The sequence below is a fragment of the Schistocerca cancellata genome, chromosome 6 (assembly GCF_023864275.1).
Source record: "Schistocerca cancellata isolate TAMUIC-IGC-003103 chromosome 6, iqSchCanc2.1, whole genome shotgun sequence".
NCBI lineage: Eukaryota > Metazoa > Arthropoda > Insecta > Orthoptera > Acrididae > Schistocerca > Schistocerca cancellata.
In genome coordinates, this window is record NC_064631.1 from 640457843 (window position 1) to 640476260 (window position 18418).

At 43.8% G+C, this 18418-nt stretch overlaps 1 protein-coding gene across 1 annotated transcript in view; it reads left to right on the top strand.

The window, feature by feature from the left end:
• LOC126190989 (uncharacterized) overlaps positions 1-18418 on the top strand; it is a 443417-nt gene that overhangs the window by 368201 nt on the left and 56798 nt on the right. Inside the window, exon 6 of the mRNA XM_049931665.1 lies at positions 17904-18227. Within this exon, the coding sequence (XP_049787622.1) occupies positions 17904-18227 (324 nt within the window). The remainder of the gene's footprint in view (positions 1-17903; positions 18228-18418) is intronic.

An 18418-nucleotide genomic window follows, 5' to 3' on the forward strand; every position in this document is an offset into this window, starting at 1 on the left:
CAGCAAATTAGGGTATCGGCGAGGACCATTCGCAACCGTCTCCATGAAGCTGGGCTACGGTCCCGCACACCGTTAGGCCGTCATCCGCTCACGCCCCAACATCGTGCAGCCCGCCTCCAGTGGTGTCGCGACAGGCGTGAATGGAGGGACGAATGGAGACGTGTCGTCTTCAGCGATGAGAGTCGCTTCTGCCTTGGTGCCAATGATGGTCGTATGCGTGTTTGGCGCCGTGCAGGTGAGCGCCACAATCAGGACTGCATACGACCGAGGCACACAGGGCCAACACCCGGCATCATGGTGTGGGGAGCGATCTCCTACACTGGCCGTACACCACTGGTGATCGTCGAGGGGACACTGAATAGTGCACGGTACATCCAAACCGTCATCGAACCCATCGTTCTACCATTCCTAGACCGGCAAGGGAACTTGCTGTTTCAACAGGACAATGCACGTCCGCATGTATCCCGTGCCACCCAACGTGCTCTAGAAGGTGTAAGTCAACTACCCTGGCCAGCAAGATCTCCGGATCTGTCCCCCATTGAGCATGTTTGGGACTGGATGAAGCGTCGTCTCACGCGGTCAGCACGTCCAGCACGAACGCTGGTCCAACTGAGGCGCCAGGTGGAAATGGCATGGCAAGCCGTTCCACAGGACTACATCCAGCATCTCTACGATCGTATCCATGGGAGAATAGCAGCCTGCATTGCTGCGAAAGGGGGATATACACTGTACTAGTGCCGACATTGTGCATGCTCTGTTGCCTGTGTCTATGTGCCTGTGGTTCTGTCAGTGTGATCATGTGATGTATCTGACCCCAGGAATGTGTCAATCAAGTTTCCCCTTCCTGGGACAATGAGTTCACGGTGTTCTTATTTCAATTTCCAGGAGTGTAGTTCAACGGTAACAGACTGCAGTGCTATGGTCGCCTGACGACGCAGCCGTTCTGGCCGAGTGTAAGGAACGCTTTGAATGTCTGTTGAAAGGAATGGCAGAACATGGCTTGCGGATGAAAAAAATGAGCAAAGGTGATGATGAGTAAGAGAAAGCAGAGAAAGTAACTGCTTAACTACAGGACTCTGACTGGCACAATGTTGGAGGAAGTGAAAAAATTCTTCTGTCTAGTAACAAGGGTTAGGCAGGATGGCCGAAGCAAGAAAGTTGTCAGAGGTAGACTGTCACAAGCGAAGAGAGCTGTCTTCAATAAAATATTTCAATATGGAGATGAAGACGTTCATGAATGTGCCCTTATAGAACTCAACGTGAGACGTGGACGATCACACTTCTGGAGAGGAAGAAACCGTAATCATTTGAAACGTTGATCTATCGAAAAATGTTACAAATTAAGATAGCAGGTAAAGTATGAAATGAGGGAGTGTTAAAAACAATAGGCTATGAAATACACTTAATTCTACGGCAAATTCTTACCAAAGGAAGGGATGTGTTACTGGGATGTCTGCTGCTGCATCCAGGAGTAGTCAACTTGGTGCTAGACGAAAGGAAAATATTAGTAGCAGATGAAGACTAGAATATGCAAGACAGACTGCAGAGGGTTCAGTGTGTACTAGTTACGTCGAGAAGAGAATGTTGGCTCAAAGAAGGAAAACACTAACCAGGAAAGTACTTGGGCTCGAACAAACACAAATACACCAAAATCGTGTGAGAAATAATGTAAAGGTCTCTTATTGCACTAGTGATACATCTGCAAAACTGTGCAGTCGTCCGTTAGACGCCTCTGCGTACGTCATGCCGCATTGCACACTGACCTCCCGGTACGCCAGTCGGGGCCAGTAGGGACGGTGCAGTGTGCCTCTGAAGTTGCGTTTTGTGACATTATTTGTGCATTGAAGCGTCAGATGGCTCGGCGATTGGTAATCAATCCTGCTAATGTATTGCGATTGGTTGAGATGAAGTTACGAAGAACCCTTCTTCGTGAAGATGGTATTGGTGTAGAAGACGAATCATTCACATGTTTTCTGGTATCTATTACAGTGCAGAAGATGACGAAACAACATCTGAAGACGTTTTTTCTGTCAATTTTGAATCCACATTTGTCGAGAAAGTCATTAGTACTTTGTGACTCCTGGTCTGGACATAAGGATGAACGAGTACTACTGGAAGCATCTGGCGGAAAACATGTAGATTTAAAAATCATTCCGCCTAAAACTACAAAATATGCACAACCTCTGGATGTGTATTTCTTCAGGCAATATAAAATATATGCCAAGAGAATAACAGACTTCATTAAACTACTTTCCAGTAATATGCAGCCGAAATTGCACGACAGATTCTTTATCATGAATATGCATTCTGTCATTTACAATCAGTTATCTGCGGGAGTATACAGACGAATTCTTCGTTACGCGTGGCAGAACGCTGGCTACGATATTGGTGAACCAGTGAACAACTTCAAAAGTGTCATTGACGTGTCGTTCAACACTGGTATTATAGAATGTGCAAATACGCTATGCGATCAACTTGCATTTCTTCACTGTGCATTTTGCAGTCATTCGTATTGCTCGTAGCATTTTATTGACATTCCGCATTTACATTTATAGTTAAGATTGCTGCATTGCGTATGGCGTCTACAATTACATCTACAGTGATATCTAGAGCATGACTGCAGAGTTTTGCAGAAAAACGACACCCACTAGCACATTCAGAGGTACATAATGGTCCTGTAACCAAACGTTCATACAGATCTGTTTGTTCGAGCCCAAGTACTTCCTGGTAAGTACAAAATCAAAGCAGTCATATACTGATGACGTAAAAGAATAAAAGGCCAGATCGTTACAAATCATCATCGGGTTGTGTCTGGGCAATGTCGTATCATATTTAATCGTTTGGTGACAAGAATGACGTATTTCTGGCGGGAGGTCATTTCTGGGATGGAATCAAGAGGCTGAAAGTATGATTTTGCAGTTTCTGTACTTTAAAGAGTGAAAGTGGTTCTGGAAGGTATAGTCACACGCCAGTCACCATTGTCTAACAGTGAAAAGCGAGAGATTCGCTGCACTGTAGTTCGTCTAACCGTTGGTAAAGTAAGCGGTTTCTCGCAGCGACACCTGTCATTAGGTTGTTGCCCGCAGCATTTAACTATGGCGGTACCAGTTTTCTCCCAATCGCATCTAGATGAAAATAAACCTTCTCAACGAAGTGCGGCTATAGCTTGCTAAATAAATTGTTTGTATCATACGTTCTTATGTGCAGAAAGTACGACAACAAATTGATATTCTTACCTTTTTATCCATTGTTCAGTGCAATTACGAGTGCGATACTTTGCAAAATAGTCTGTTAAAATTCACTGCGGAAAATATGACGAATCCGCGAACTCGTGCAACATTTTTCTATATCTTAAAAAAGAAAAGAGCCTTTTCCATCCTTCACCCCCCCCCCACTCTCCCACAACACCCCCCCCCCCACCCACCCACCCACTCACAGTTTCATTTCACTTCTCGCTCCTCACCTTCTCCCCTTCTCCTCTAACTCACTGCTATATACTTATGTCCAGTCGTGATGGTTTCCCCTCCCCTACAAACAAGAAAGAAAAAAAGAAAAAAACCTCCATCGCTATTTCTTCTCTACTCTTACACAGTACATAAATACACAGAAACATAATTAAATAGAATTACACACATACAATGATGTAATTTTAAAAAAAAATGTAGGTCAAAGACAAAGTAGTGGGCAGATAATGTTGGCAACATTACAAAACACAAACAACAACACATACTAGCAGTACAAAAACAAACAGAATACAGTGGTGTGCATAAAAGTGTGTTGCGAAAAACATAAGAAATGCGTAGTGCTGCAGAACAGCTAAAAATTAGACCAAAATTATCAGCGTCTAACACAGAAAAACAACGATGTGCTAGCAGATGGCATTTCCCGATGTAAGCGAGAAATTAGCCAAATAATCACCGTAAGTATAAATCACATATTCTTTTAAAGAACTGTTTTTCGATACAAAAGCGAATCAAAATGTAAATAACTTAATTACAGGAGACGTATGATGCTTTACGTCAATCAAGCGAAACGCGTCTGGTGAAAAAATCACGCATTTTTGAAGCTTCCACGACAGAACAAAAATACCATCAAGGATTATAAAGCAACTACGGACACTGTGGCCACACAAATGAAGAACTTGAACACTACCCTGCAGTTCAGAGATAAAGTCCGCAATATGTACTGTAGAAAACATTGCTGTGCCCGCGAGCGCACGAAGAAATTTTAAAATCTCAAGACCTCTCGCACGAAAAATTTTAAACCCTTTCAGAAGCGACTTGTGAGTCTTACATCCGCAAGGTGCTTTGTCACGTAGACCACAAACAACAGGCTCACTGAGACCAACACGGCCTCTGCCCATATACAGCAATATGTCGTTGGAAAATCCATTTTTTTTTTACATATCACTACTAAAATTACCTATCAGTCTGCACTATACAGCTCTCGCTTACACACTGATCCCTCTGGCATGTTACAAAATGCCAGTTACATTATGATTTACAGGTGAATCTTGAATATGTCGCTCCAGTCCCAAGCGAAGGCTTTTCAATAAATGAAATCTATGTTAAAAGTATTGTTATTAAAACATACTGTTACCACAAGTCGTATCTATCACCACGGACTAGAATTTGGTCAGCTTTTAGGTGATGCCCTTAGTGTTTTGCCCTTTTGAAACACATCTACACATTTTTATAGCCAAACAATCAACATGGACGTCACCCTTAATTATTGAAAACTGTGAAAGATCATTATATATCTACAAATTCTTACACTGATTCCTTATGATAAACTGCTAATTCATTGACTTTCAAACTATTTTTACATAAGTTAACTTTTCAGTCATCAGAATGAACATTCTATCTCATTACTAAAATTGTGTTTGTTTAATAAAAATTCAGGTACTGTATTTCGGAAGCGCTGGTCAAATGCTGTTAGTGGACACAACATGTATTATGTAAACAAGAAAGGTAGAGTTACGTCTTCATTCTACATCTACATTTACATCTACACTCTGCAACCAACTGTGAAGTTCATGGCACGTTACGTCCCAGTGTATCAGCTTTTATGGTTTTTTCACATTCCATTCACTTATGGAGCACGGGAAGAGAGCTTTCTCAAATGCCTCCGTGCGTGCTGTAATTAATCTAATCTTGTCTTCACGACCCCCACGGGAGCGATACGAAGGAGTTCTATACCTATCTAGAATCACTTAATGCCCGTTCATGAAGCTTTGTAAGTAGCTTTCTAGGGATAGTTTAGGTCTATCTTGAAGAGTCTGTGAGTTCATTTTGTTCAGCATCTCTGTCACACTCTCCACGGGACACACAGACCTGTGACCATTCGTACTGTCCTTCTCTGTATACGTTCAGTAAACCCCGTTAGTCCTCCTTTCTGGTACAGGTCCCATATTCTTGAACAGTGTTCTAGGATGGGTCGAATGAGTGATTTGTAGGCAAGCTCGTTTGTAGACTGAATGCATTTGCATAATATTTTACTAATAAACGGACGTCCGCTACCTGCGTTACCTGCCACTGAGCCTGTGTCATCATTCCATTTCATATACCTACAAAGTGTTACGCCCAGCTATTTACCTGAGCTGACCGATTATAACTGTGACTCGTTGATAACTAGTCGTTTTTTGCGTTTGGTGTAGCGCACAATTTTACGTTTCTGAACATTTAATGCAAGCTGTCAATCTTTCCACCACCTTGAAACCTTATCAAGATCTGATAATATTTGTACAGCTCCTTTCAGGCAGTAATTCATTATAGATAACAGCATCATCAGAGAAAAGTCTGAGATTACTATTAACATTGAACGCAAGGTCATTAGTATACAACATGGACATCGAGAGTCGTAACACACTTGTCCGGGAGCACACCTGAAGCTAATTCTACTTCTCCCGATGACTCTCCATCCAAAATAGCTTGCTACATCCAATCTACTACAATAACCCTGAGTTCAGTCACAAATTTCGCTTGATACACCATACGATCACAATTTGATCACAAATGTACACTGTTGTTGTTGTTGTTGTCTTCAGTCCTGAGACTGGTTTGCTGCAGCTCTCCATGCTACTCTATCCTGTGCAAGCTTCTTCATCTCCCAGTACCTACTGCAACCTACATCCTTCTGAATCTGCTTAGTGTATTCATCTCTTGGTCTCCCCCTATGATTTTTACCCTCCACGCTGCCCTCCAATACTAAATTGGTGATCCCTTGATGCCTCAGAACATGTCCTACCAACCGATCCCTTCTTCTGGTCAAGTTATGCCACAAACTTCTCTTCTTCCCCAATCCTATTCAATACTTCCTCATTAGTTATGTGATCTACCCATCTAATCTTCAGCATTCTTCTGTAGCACCACATTTCAAAAGCTTCTATTCTCTTCTTGTCCAAACTATTTACCGTCCATGTTTCACTTCCACACATGGCTACACTCCATACAAATACTTTCAGAAATGACTTCCTGACACTTAAAATCTATACTCGATGTTAACAAATTTCTCTTCTTCAGAAACGCTTTCCTTGCAATTGCCAGTCTACATTTTATATCCTCTCTACTTCGTCCATCATCAGTTATTTTGCTCCCCAAATAGCAAAACTCCTTTACTACTTTAAGTGTCTCATTTCCTAATCTAATACCCTCAGCATCACCCGACTTAATTCGACTACATTCCATTATCCTCGTTTTGATTTTGTTGATGTTCATCTTATATCCTCCCTTCAAGACACCATCCATTCCGTTCAACTGCTCTTCCAAGTCCTTTGCTGTCTCTGACAGAATTACAATGTCATCGGCGAACCTCAAAGTTTTTATTTCTTCTCCATGGATTTTAATACCTACTCCAAATTTTTCTTTTGTTTCCTTTACTGCTTGCTCAATATACAGATTTAATAACATTGGGGAGAGGCTGCAACCCTGTCTCACTCCCTTCCCAACCGCTGCTTCCCTCTCATGCCCCTCGACTCTTATAACTGCCATCTGGTTTCTGTACAAATTGTAAATAGCCTTTCGCTCCCTGTATTTTACCCCTGCCACCTTTAGAATTTGAAAGAGAGTATTCCAGTCAACATTGTCAAAAGCTTTCTCTAAGTCTACAAATGCTAGAAACGTAGGTTTGCCTTTCCTTAATCTTTCTTCTAAGATAAGTCGTAAGGTCAGTATTGCCTCACGTGTTCCAGTATTTCTACGGAATCCAAACTGATCTTCCCCGAGGTCGGCTTCTACTATTTTTTCCATTCGTCTGTAAAGAATTCGTGTTAGTATTTTGCAGCTGTGGCTTATGAAACTGAGTGTTCGGTAATTTTCACATCTGTCAACACCTGCTTTCTTTGGGATTGGAATGATTATATTCTTCTTGAAGTCTGAGGGTATTTCGGCTGTTTCATACATCTTGCTCACCAGATGGTAGAGTTTTGTCAGGACTGGCTTTCCCAAGGCCGTTAGTAGTTCTACTGGAATGTTGTCTACTCCGGGGGCTTTGTTTCGACTCAGGTCTTTCAGTGCTCTGTCAAACTCTTCACGCAGTATCGTATCTCCTATTTCATCTTCATCTACATCCTCTTCCATTTCCATAATATTGTCCTCAAGTACATCGCCCTTGTATAGACCCTCTATATACTCCTTCCACCTTTCTGCTTTCCCTTCTTTGCTTAGCACTGGGTTTCCATCTGAGCTCTTGATGTTCATACACGTGGTTCTCTTATCTCCAAAGGTCTCTTTAATTTTCCTGTAGGCAGAATCTATCTTACCCCTAGTGAGATAAGCCTCTACACCCTTACATTTGTCCTCTAGCCATCCCTGCTTAGCCATTTTGCACTTCCTGTCGATCTCATTTTTGAGACGTTTGTATTCCTTTTTGCCAGCTTCATTTACTGCATTTTTATATTTTCTCCTTTCATCAATTAAATTCAATATTTCTTCTGTTACCCAAGGATTTCTACTAGCCCTCGTCTTTTTACCTACTTGATCCTCTGCTGCCTTCACTACTTCATCCCTCAAAGCTACCCATTCTTCTTCTACTGTATTTCTTTCCCCCATTCCTGTCAATTGTTCCCTTATGCTCTCCCTGAAACTCTGTACAACCTCTGGTTCTTTCAGTTTATCCAGGTCCCATCTCCTTAAATTCCCACCTTTTTGCAGTTTCTTCAGTTTTAATCTACAGGTCATAACCAATAGATTGTGGTCAGAGTCCACATCTGCCCCTGGAAATGTCTTACAATTTAAAACCTGGTTCCTAAATCTCTGTCTTACCATTATATAATCTATCTGATACCTTTTAGTATCTCCAGGGTTCTTCCATACATACAACCTTCTATCATGATTCTTAAACCAAGTGTTAGCTATGATTAAGTTGTGCTCTGTGCGAAATTCTACCAGGCGGCTTCCTCTTTCATTTCTTAGCCCAAATCCATATTCACCTACTACGTTTCCTTCTCTCCCTTTTCCTACACTCGAATTCCAGTCACCCATGACTATTAAATTTTCGTCTCCCTTCACTATCTGAATAATTTCTTTTATTTCATCATACATTTCTTCAATTTCTTCGTCATCTGCAGAGCTAGTTGGCATATAAACTTGTACTACTGTAGTAGGTGTGGGCTTCGTATCTATCTTGGCCACAATAATGCGTTCACTATGCTGTTTGTAGTAGCTTACCCGCATTCCTATTTTCCTATTCATTATTAAACCTACTCCTGCATTACTCCTATTTGACTTTGTGTTTATAACCCTGTAGTCACCTGACCAGAAGTCTTGTTCCTCCTGCCACCGAACTTCACTAATTCCCACTATATCTAACTTTAACCTATCCATTTCCCTTTTTAAATTTCTAACCTACCTGCCCGATTAAGGGATCTGACATTCCACGCTCCGATCCGTAGAACGCCAGTTTTCTTTCTCCTGATAACGACGTCCTCTTGAGTAGTCCCCGCCCGGAGATCCGAATGGGGGACTATTTTACCTCCGGAATATTTTACCCAAGAAGACGCCATCATCATTTAATCATACAGTAAAGCTGCATGCCCTCGGGAAAAATTACGGCCGTAGTTTCCCCTTGCTTTCAGCCGTTCGCAGTACCAGCACAGCAAGGCCGTTTTGGTTATTGTTACAAGGCCAGATCAGTCAATCATCCAGACTGTTGCCCCTGCAACTACTGAAAAGGCTGCTGCCCCTCTTCAGGAACCACACGTTTGTCTGGCCTCTCAACAGATACCCCTCCGTTGTGGTTGTACCTACGGTACGGCTATCTGTATCGCTGAGGCACGCAAGCCTCCCCACCAACGGCAAGGTCCATGGTTCGTGGGGGGGGGGGGGGAAATGTACACTATGTGGTCAAAATTATCCGGACACCTGGCTGAAAATGACTTACAAGTTCCTGGCGCCCTCCATCCGTCATGCTGGAATTCAATATGGTGCTGGCCCACCCTTTGCCTTGATAACAATTTCCACTATCGCAGGCATACGTTTAATCAGGTGCATTTCCTAAAAGGTTACATGGAAATGAAGTCCCTTGCTTCTTGACAGAGCGTAGGGGAACGATGCGGGAAACCCGCACCGCCGTACTAGGCAAGGTCCTAATGGAGGTGGTTTGCCGTTGCCTTCGTCCGACCGTAATGGGAATGAATGATGATGATGAAGACAACACAACAACGCCCAGTCATCTCGGGGCAGGTGAAAATCCCTGACTCCGCCGGGAATCGAACCCGGGAAGCAAGAACGCTGCCGCGAAACCACGAGCTGCGGACAAAAAGACATTCTAATTCATTTAACGGAAATATTTTCCGTAATAATCGATGTTATGTAAATATAACTGTGTCTCAGGAGTGAGTTTGTTCGATTTTGTGGACTTTTAGAAGGTGCTGCCCTACTGACTGGTCATGAAGCTTTCCTTTTTGTCTCGTAACTGTTCATGGATATTGAAGCTTTTATTTGAGTACACTATAGACAGTACAACATGAGTATCATATGGACAAGGGAGGAAATGTGCGTTTTAATGGAGCTAATTTTAGCCGCGTCCATTTTTGTAAATAAATTGTGTGGTTTGCGAGCTAGATACAGCCATCAGCTGCACTGGGAAGCGGTGCAGACTCAAATTACGTTAACCAGCATGTCCCATGCAGACGCTGTCTGTCTCTCGTGCGGTTGGATTTCCCGTCCGCGTCAAAGTCGTTGTCAACTGCCTTTCCTGATTCAGGATAGCCTTACATCATGGAATGCCTTTAAACAGCCATTTGCCTGGGAGTTCCACGCGCACTAACGTATCAGTGTACTTGCTGCCCCCTGACAGCTGTGGTTTACTTCTCAGCCAGTTCATCCCGCCAATGGCAGAGGCTCAGTTGTCGTCTGCAGCAGCGACACGCTACCTCCTCACAAACTATGCCCGTCTATGTCCAGACACGCTCAGTCTGTAAAACCCATTTGCACAAAAATGGTTCAAATGGCTCTGAGCACTATGGGACTTAACTGCTGTGGTCACCAGTCCCCTAGAACTTAGAACTACTTAAACCTAACTAACCTAAGGACATCACACACATACATGCGCAAGGCAGGTTCGAAACTGCGACCGTAGCGGTCGCACTGTTCTAGACTGTAGCGCCTAGAGCCGCTCGGTCACTCCGCCCGGCCCCCATTTGCACAGTTGCGCCACCCTTGCTATAGTATTTGTAGTGTCACACGCCAGACACCACACTTGCTAGGTGGTAGCCTTTAAATCGGCCGCGGTCCGTTAGTATACGTCGGACCCGCGTGTCGCTACTATCAGCGATTGCAGACCGAGCGCCGCCACACGGCAGGTCTAGTCTAGAGAGACTCCCTAGCACTCGCCCAGTTGTACACCCGATTTTGCTAGCTATGGTTCAACGACTACTTACGCTCTCATTTGCAGAGACGACAGTTTAACATAGCCTTCAGCTACGTCAATTGCTACGACCTAGCAAGGCGCCATATCCAGTTACTATGTCTTCTGAACAGATAATATTGTGACTCATGTACCGTCAAGAGCGACGTTCATCATTAATGGATTAAAGTTATGTATGAAACTAATTACGTCCGCTTTCTGAATTCTAATTCCTTGTCATGTTCCAGACCTCACGTCAGTATAGTCCTTCCCTCCTCACGCCAGTCTGCGTGAGCTAAAACGCGTGCATTTCGGCCTCCTCTAGTAACACGGTGTTGGCTCATCGGCCAACACAACAGTATTCATGGCAGATTCTTTGACTATGAGATGGCTGTTGTAGGTGTTACTTTCGGCACACTAGTAGCAACATCTTACAGGATCTTACTCAGTTTCCTTTGAGTCATCATTTTTTTTATCTGATGCATCCCGCCACGAATTCCTTTTTTCTGTTAACATCTTCATCTCAGAGTAGGAACTGCAGCCTACGATCCTAATTATTTGCTGATGCATCCCGCCACGCGAAATTTAACCGACAGGAAGAAGATGCTGTGATATGCAAATGATTAGCTTTTCAGAGCATTCACACAAGGCTGGCGCCGGTGGCGACACCTACAACGTGCTGACATGAGGAAAGTTTCCAACCGATTTCTCATACACAAACAGCAGATGACCGGCGTTACCGGGTGAAACGTTGTTGTGATGCCTCGTGTAAGGAGCAGAAATGCGTACAATCAAATTTCCGACTTTGATAAAGGTCGGATTGTAGCCTGTCGCGACTGCGGTCTATCGTATAGCGACATTGCTGCTCGCGTTGGTCGAGATCCAATGACTGGTAGCAGAATATGGAATCGGTGGGTTCAGGAGGGTAATACGGAACGCCGAGCTGGATCCCAACGGCCTCGTATCACTAGCAGTCGAGATGACAGGCATCTTATCCACATGGCTGTAACAGATCGTGCAGACACGTCTCGATCCCTGGGTCAACAGATGAGGACGTTTTCAAGACAACAATCATCTGCACGAACAGTTCGACGACGTTTGCAGTTGCATGGACTATCAGCTCGGAGACCATGGCTGCGGTTACCCTTGACGCTGCATCACAGACAGGAGCGCCTGCGATGGTGTACTCAACGACGAACCTGGGTCATTTTTTCGGATGAATCCAGGTTCTGTTTACAGCATCATGATGGTCGTATCCGTGTTTGGCGACATCGCGGTGAACGCACATTGGAAGCGTGTATTCGTCATCGCCATACTGGCGTATCACCCGGCGTGATGGTATGGGGTGCCATTGGTCACACGTCTCTGTCACCTCTTGTTCGCATTGACGGCACTTTGAACAGTGGACGTAACATTTCAGATGTGTTACGACCCGTGGCTCCACCCTTCATTCGATCCCTGCGAAACCCTACATTTCAGCAGGATAATGCACGACTTCATGTTGCAGGTCCTGTTCGGGCCTTTCTGGATACAGAAAATGTCCGACTGCTGCCCTGGCCAGCACATTCTCCAGATCTCTCACCAACTGGAAACGTCTTGTCAATGGTGGCCGAGCAACTGGCTCGTCACAATACGCGAGTCACTACTCTTGATGAACTGTGGTATCGTGTTGAAGCTGCATGGGCAGCTGTACCTGTACACGCCATCCAAGCTCTGTTTGACTCAATGCTCAGGCGTATCAAGGCCGTTATTACGGCCAGAGGTGGTTGTTCTGGGTACTGATCTATGCACCGAAATTGCGTGAAAATGTAATCACATGTCATTTCTAGTATAATATATTTGTGCAATGAATATTCGTTTATCATCTGCATTTCTTCTTGGTGTAGCAATTTTAATGGCCAGTAGTGTATTTACTGGATGTATTCCAGTCTCTGTCTTCCTCTACAGTTTTTACCCTCTACACCTCCCTCTAACTACCATACAAGTTATTCCTTGATGTCCTAACAGATGTCCTATCATCCTCTCCCTTCTTCTTGTTAGTGTTTTCCATATATTCCTTTTCTCGCCAATTAGGCAGAGAACCTCGTCTTTCCTTATCAGTGCACCTAGTTTTCAATATTCTTCTGCAAGACCACATCTCAAATGCTTCGATGCTCTTCTGTTCTGGCTTTCACACAGGCCACGTTTCACTACTGTACGATACTGTGCTCCAAATGTAGGGGAAGTCCGTATAAATGACATATTTTGTTTTTAGGTTGTTATTGCTTCATAAACCATGATGTTAAATAAAGTTTGTATCAGGACAGTGCCTCATCCACATGTAAGTTTCGATATCTTGGTGTCATGTTTTTAAATTAATACAAACCATAACTTTTTACATTCTTGTAAAAATTGCATAATATGTAATTTTAGAACGATGTCGGGGGTAAAATGACATAGGAGTACGAAAAAGGAAGAAATTCAGATAAACATTAGATATTTAATATCTTACTAGATTTGTACTTAACAAATAAATCACTATTCCTGAAAAAATTCTTCAACAGTATCAGTTAAGGTTCCTCAGTTCAGTCGTGCAAAAAGTGAAGACTGAAGGTAGAATTACGAATGTGAATCCATGAAACAACAAAGTTAATTCCGTTTTTGAAAAAAAAAAAATTCGCACAAATCCTATCTATTTGCGGGTACCACAAATAATGTTTTTTGTTTGTGGCTTACTCCAGCACATTCAGTGTGTGGGCTGACAACCGGTGTTCTCCGGGTTTTGAATGCAATTATAGTTCCAAGCAGTGCAAACATTGACAATCTTCGGGCGCACCATTACTGTCACCAAAAAAGGGCTCTTTTGTAAAATATTTCTCTTTCTAAAATTAAGTTTCCTCTTTGCTTTTCTCAGCTATTTGGACTGCAAGTTGTCTCACCTCCTTCATTGTCATACCAACCATGCGCGAATCCAACAGTTTCAGGTGGTGTACCAATTAACGCTCCAATGCAGTGTTGAAAGTTGGCTGGAACCTACCAGTCCTTTCTGAACACCACTGAACATTTTGTTCGTTTTCCTAGTTCGTCTTCTATGCATAGCCTGAGGAACTACGGGTGCTTTCGACGCCCGCAGTCATCCCATATCGCCTCTTGCAAGGTTCGCAGGAGAGCTTCTGTAAAGTTTGGAAGATAGGAGACGAGATACTGGCAGAAGTAAAGCTGTGAGGACCGGGCGTGAGTCGTGCTTCGGTAGCTCAGATGGTAGAGCACTTGCCCGCGAAAGGCAAAGGTCCCGAGTTCGAGTCTCCGTCGGGCACACAGTTTTAATCTGCCAGGAAGTTTCATATCAGCGCACACTCCGCTGCAGAGTGAAAATCTCATTCTGGAAACATCTATAGCCCACTGTGTCTGCACCGCATCCCAAGACTGTCTTGACGATTTCCTGCCATCTGAAAGGGGAAATTCACCTACTGTACTTATATCTGGCCTACGAAAATTCATTGCATTTGCGCATCATTACACATTTATTAATTCATGTCTAATGTTTCGTTTTATTCAATTTATTATACCTACTAAATTTAAACACATACGTAAAATACATAGCTTAATTAATTAATTAGTATCAAAGATCACAGAGAAAAGAAACAGCGTCCACATCTGGATGAAATGACGTGTCATTTTACCTTGACAGGTGGTATGTCACTGTGGCCTGAAACGCCTTCTTTGATTCCTTCGAGAAACGTTCACCTCGTCCTCTAGCAGGACAGTCTACCTCTCAAAACATAGATAAAAGTATGTTTTACGAAATAACTTATACTTTTCTCAAACATTTAATTACCTGCAATATTAATGACTGAATATATGTGAATAAAAGTAAAAATGTTGGATACTTACCTGTAAGTTTTTCGTTCGCAGTACCAAGTCGAAAGCTGGCAGCTCTTCGCTACATATGTAGGAACAGGTTTGCCGATCGACCTTTCTATACAGCTTAGTGCAGGTGTTGCCACTCAACTGGTTTCGTCCATAACCTTGCTGTGTCACTTTACCCGAGTATGTCATTATAGCCTGACTTCCTCTACATTCTCAGATATATCTCCCGCAACTTAAGGCCTATCTTTGATACTAGTAGACTTCTCTTGGCCAGGAATGCCCATTGTGGCGGTGCTAGTCTGCTTTTTGTGTCCTCCTTGCTTCGTTCATCTTGGGTTACCTTACTGCCTATGCAGCAGAATTCCTTAACTTCGTCTACTTCGTGATCCGCAATTCTGATGTTAAGTTTCTCGTTGTTCTCAATTCTGCTACATCTCGATATAAATGTGAAGGTGGGTAATTTTTTTTCTCATGCAGCAAGACTGGACGTCGCTACACATTACTTCGTAACGCGGCGTTACTATTCACTACTTGTGTAACATATGACCTTGTACTTTATGTTACAGTCTCCTGTATACTCTCTGATATGTTATCAACGAAAATTTGAATCATAACAAATACGATCAAGAACTTCGAGTTCGTGATGAATCTTCTGCGTGCTGTTGCCTCAAAATGGCATACTTTCCCCACGCAGAAGTTACAACACGAAAATAACTAAATATGAAAATCCTTTAACAACGGATATGACGTTTTCTGTCATTTAATTACAACAAATCGTCCCAATAAGGCTGAGTTTCCGAGAGGTCCTCAATCTGCTGGAGCTTAGAAGCAGCATATATTCATAGGACATAAATTGTAAAACACAACAAATATGTGCTTCAACTGAAAACGACGAAATCCAGTATGGCGTCTTCGAGGATCTACTTGTGACGTAGAGCGTCTTCCTGTCTCTTATTGGTTCAACGTATCGTGGCACGTCGCCGAAAAATCGTGGAACGTATTTTGTTTCATGTGCGTCACTGCCTGCACAATGTGAAATAGCAGGAAGTGACGTCATAAATTTCGTCTTTCTACATTTTACTGTCAGTCCATGTTCCGTACTCATTAGACCTTTTCATTCAACAGAAGGAACATGCCCCCCTTCTTGCAGCGGTTTACCGTAGGTCTCTAGAAGAGCGTAGCGTTCCAAAAGATTTTCAAGAGGGACGTCGAACAAATGTGCAGAACTATAGACCTATATCTCTAACGTCGATCAGTTGTAGAATTTTGGAACCACGTATTATGTTCGAGTATTATGACTTTCCTGGAGACTAGAAATTTATTCTATAGGAATCAGCATGGGTTTCGAAAAAGGCGATCGTGTGAAACCCACATCGCGCTATTCGTCCACGAGACTCAGAGGGCCATAGACATGGGTTCCCAGATAGATGCCGTGATTCTTGACTTCCGCAAGGCATTTGATACAGTTACCCACAGTCGTTTAATGAACAAAGTAAGAGCATATGGACTATCAGACCAATTGTGTGACTGGATTGAAGAGTTCCTAGATAACAGATCGCAGCATGTCATTCTCAATGGAGAGAAGTCTTCCGAAGTAAGAGTGATTTCAGGTGTGCCGCAGGCGAGTATTGTAGAACCGTTGCTATTCACAATATATATAAATGACCTTGTGGATAACAACGGAAGTTCACTGAGGCTTTTTGCAGATGATGATGTAGTAAATCGAAATGTTGTAACAATGGAATATTGTACTGAAATGCAGGAGGATCTGCAACGAATTGAGACATGGTGCAGGGAATGGCAACTGAATCTCAATGTAGACAAGTGTAATATGCTGAGAATACATAGAAAAAAGATCCTTTATCATTTAGCTACAATATAGCAGGTCAGCAACTGGAAGCAGTTAATTCCATAAATTATCTGGGTCGTCGGAAAAGCAGATGCCAGATTGAGATTCATTGGAAGAAACCTAAGGAAATGCAGTCCGAAAACAAAGGAAGTAGGTTACAGTACACTTGTTCGCCCAGTGCTCGAATACTGCTCACCGATGTGGGATCCATACCAGATAGGGTTGATAGAAGAGATAGAGAAGATCCAACGGAGAGCAGCGCGCTTCGTTACAGGATCATTTAGTAATTGCGAAAGCGTTACGGAGATGATAGATAAACTCCAGTGGAAGACTCTGCAAGAGAGACGGTCAGTAGCTCGGTACGGGCTTTAGTTGAAGTTTCGAGAACATACCTTCACCGAGGAGTTGGTTCAATTGGCTCTGAGCACTATGGGACTAAACTTCTAAGGTCATCAGTCCCCTAAAACTTAGAACTTCTTAAACCTAACTAACCTAAGGACATCACAAACATCCGCCGCGCGGGATTAGCCGAGCGGTCGAGGCGCTGCCGCCATGAACTGTACGGCTGGTCCCGGTGGAGGTTCGAGTCCTCCCTCGGGCATGGGTGTGTGTGTTTGTCCTTAGGATAATTTAGGTTAAGTGTTGGGTAAGCTTAGTGACTGATGACCTTAGCAGTTAAGTCCCATAAAATTTTTAAAAAAATCATAAACATCCATGCCCGAGGCAGGATTCGAACCTGCGACCGTAGCGGTCGCACGGTTCCAGACTGTAGCGCCCAGAACCGCTCGGCCACTCCGGCCGGCCACCGATGAGTCAAGCAGTATATTGCTCTCTCCTATGTATATCTCGCAAAGAGACCATAAGGATAAATCAGGGAGATTAGAGGCCACACAGAGGCACACCGACAATCTTTCTTTCCACGAACAGTACAAGACTGGAATAGAAGGGAGAACCGATAGAGGTACTCAAGGTACCCTGCGCCACACATCGTAAGGTGGCTTGTGGAGTATGGATGTAGATGTAGATGTAGACTCTGTAATTCTTCTTCACTTTCAATGAGGATAGCAACGTGATCAGCAAATCTTATCAGCGTTAATCCTTTCACCTTGAATTTTAGTCCCACCCTGAACATTCTTTTATTTCCTTCATTGGTGTTTCGATGAACAGATTGAACATCAGGGTCGAAAGAGTACATCCCTGTCTTACACCCTTTCTTCTACTCCTTCCCCTGCAATCGCAATCCAGTCCCTCAGTCCTCGAGCTATGAGTGAATAGTTTTCTATCTTGCTTCGTCTGAGTACTATAGCCATTCACCAGCATAATGGAACAGCTATCTGGTATCCAGGACACTGTGTTGCAGACTGTGCATGCTGTACAAGATGATCAACGGAGAGCCGCTGAGTGGCGGCGTGGCGGAGCGTCGCGACGGTAGCGTCCCCGGCGACGGCGACGCCGAGGACGGCGCCAGGAGGCCGCCCCCGCCGCCACCCCCTCACTACCGGCGCGCCGAGCAGCCGGCCGCCCCCGGCCAGGGCCCCAGCGCGCTGCCGCCCACGCCGTGTCCGGCGCGCGTCGAGTACGCCACCCCAGTCTTCGCCAGGAACTACCAGGGCGTCTGGAGATACGTCGTCCAGATCCCCTACGAGGGCTACTTCACTCAGACCGTCGAGGTCGTCCGCTGCCTGTGAGTGACACATGTGCAACTTGTTCTTCTAGACTTCAGACCAATTTGGGTTTTCGAGAAATGAATAGAATACTCGCCCTACTCTTATTTCAGAGAAAGACAAACCTACATTTATAGCATTTATACCAGGGGCGTTCAATAAGTAATGTAACACTTTTGCTTTCTGATAGCAGTTTGGTTTCATTCAAGAG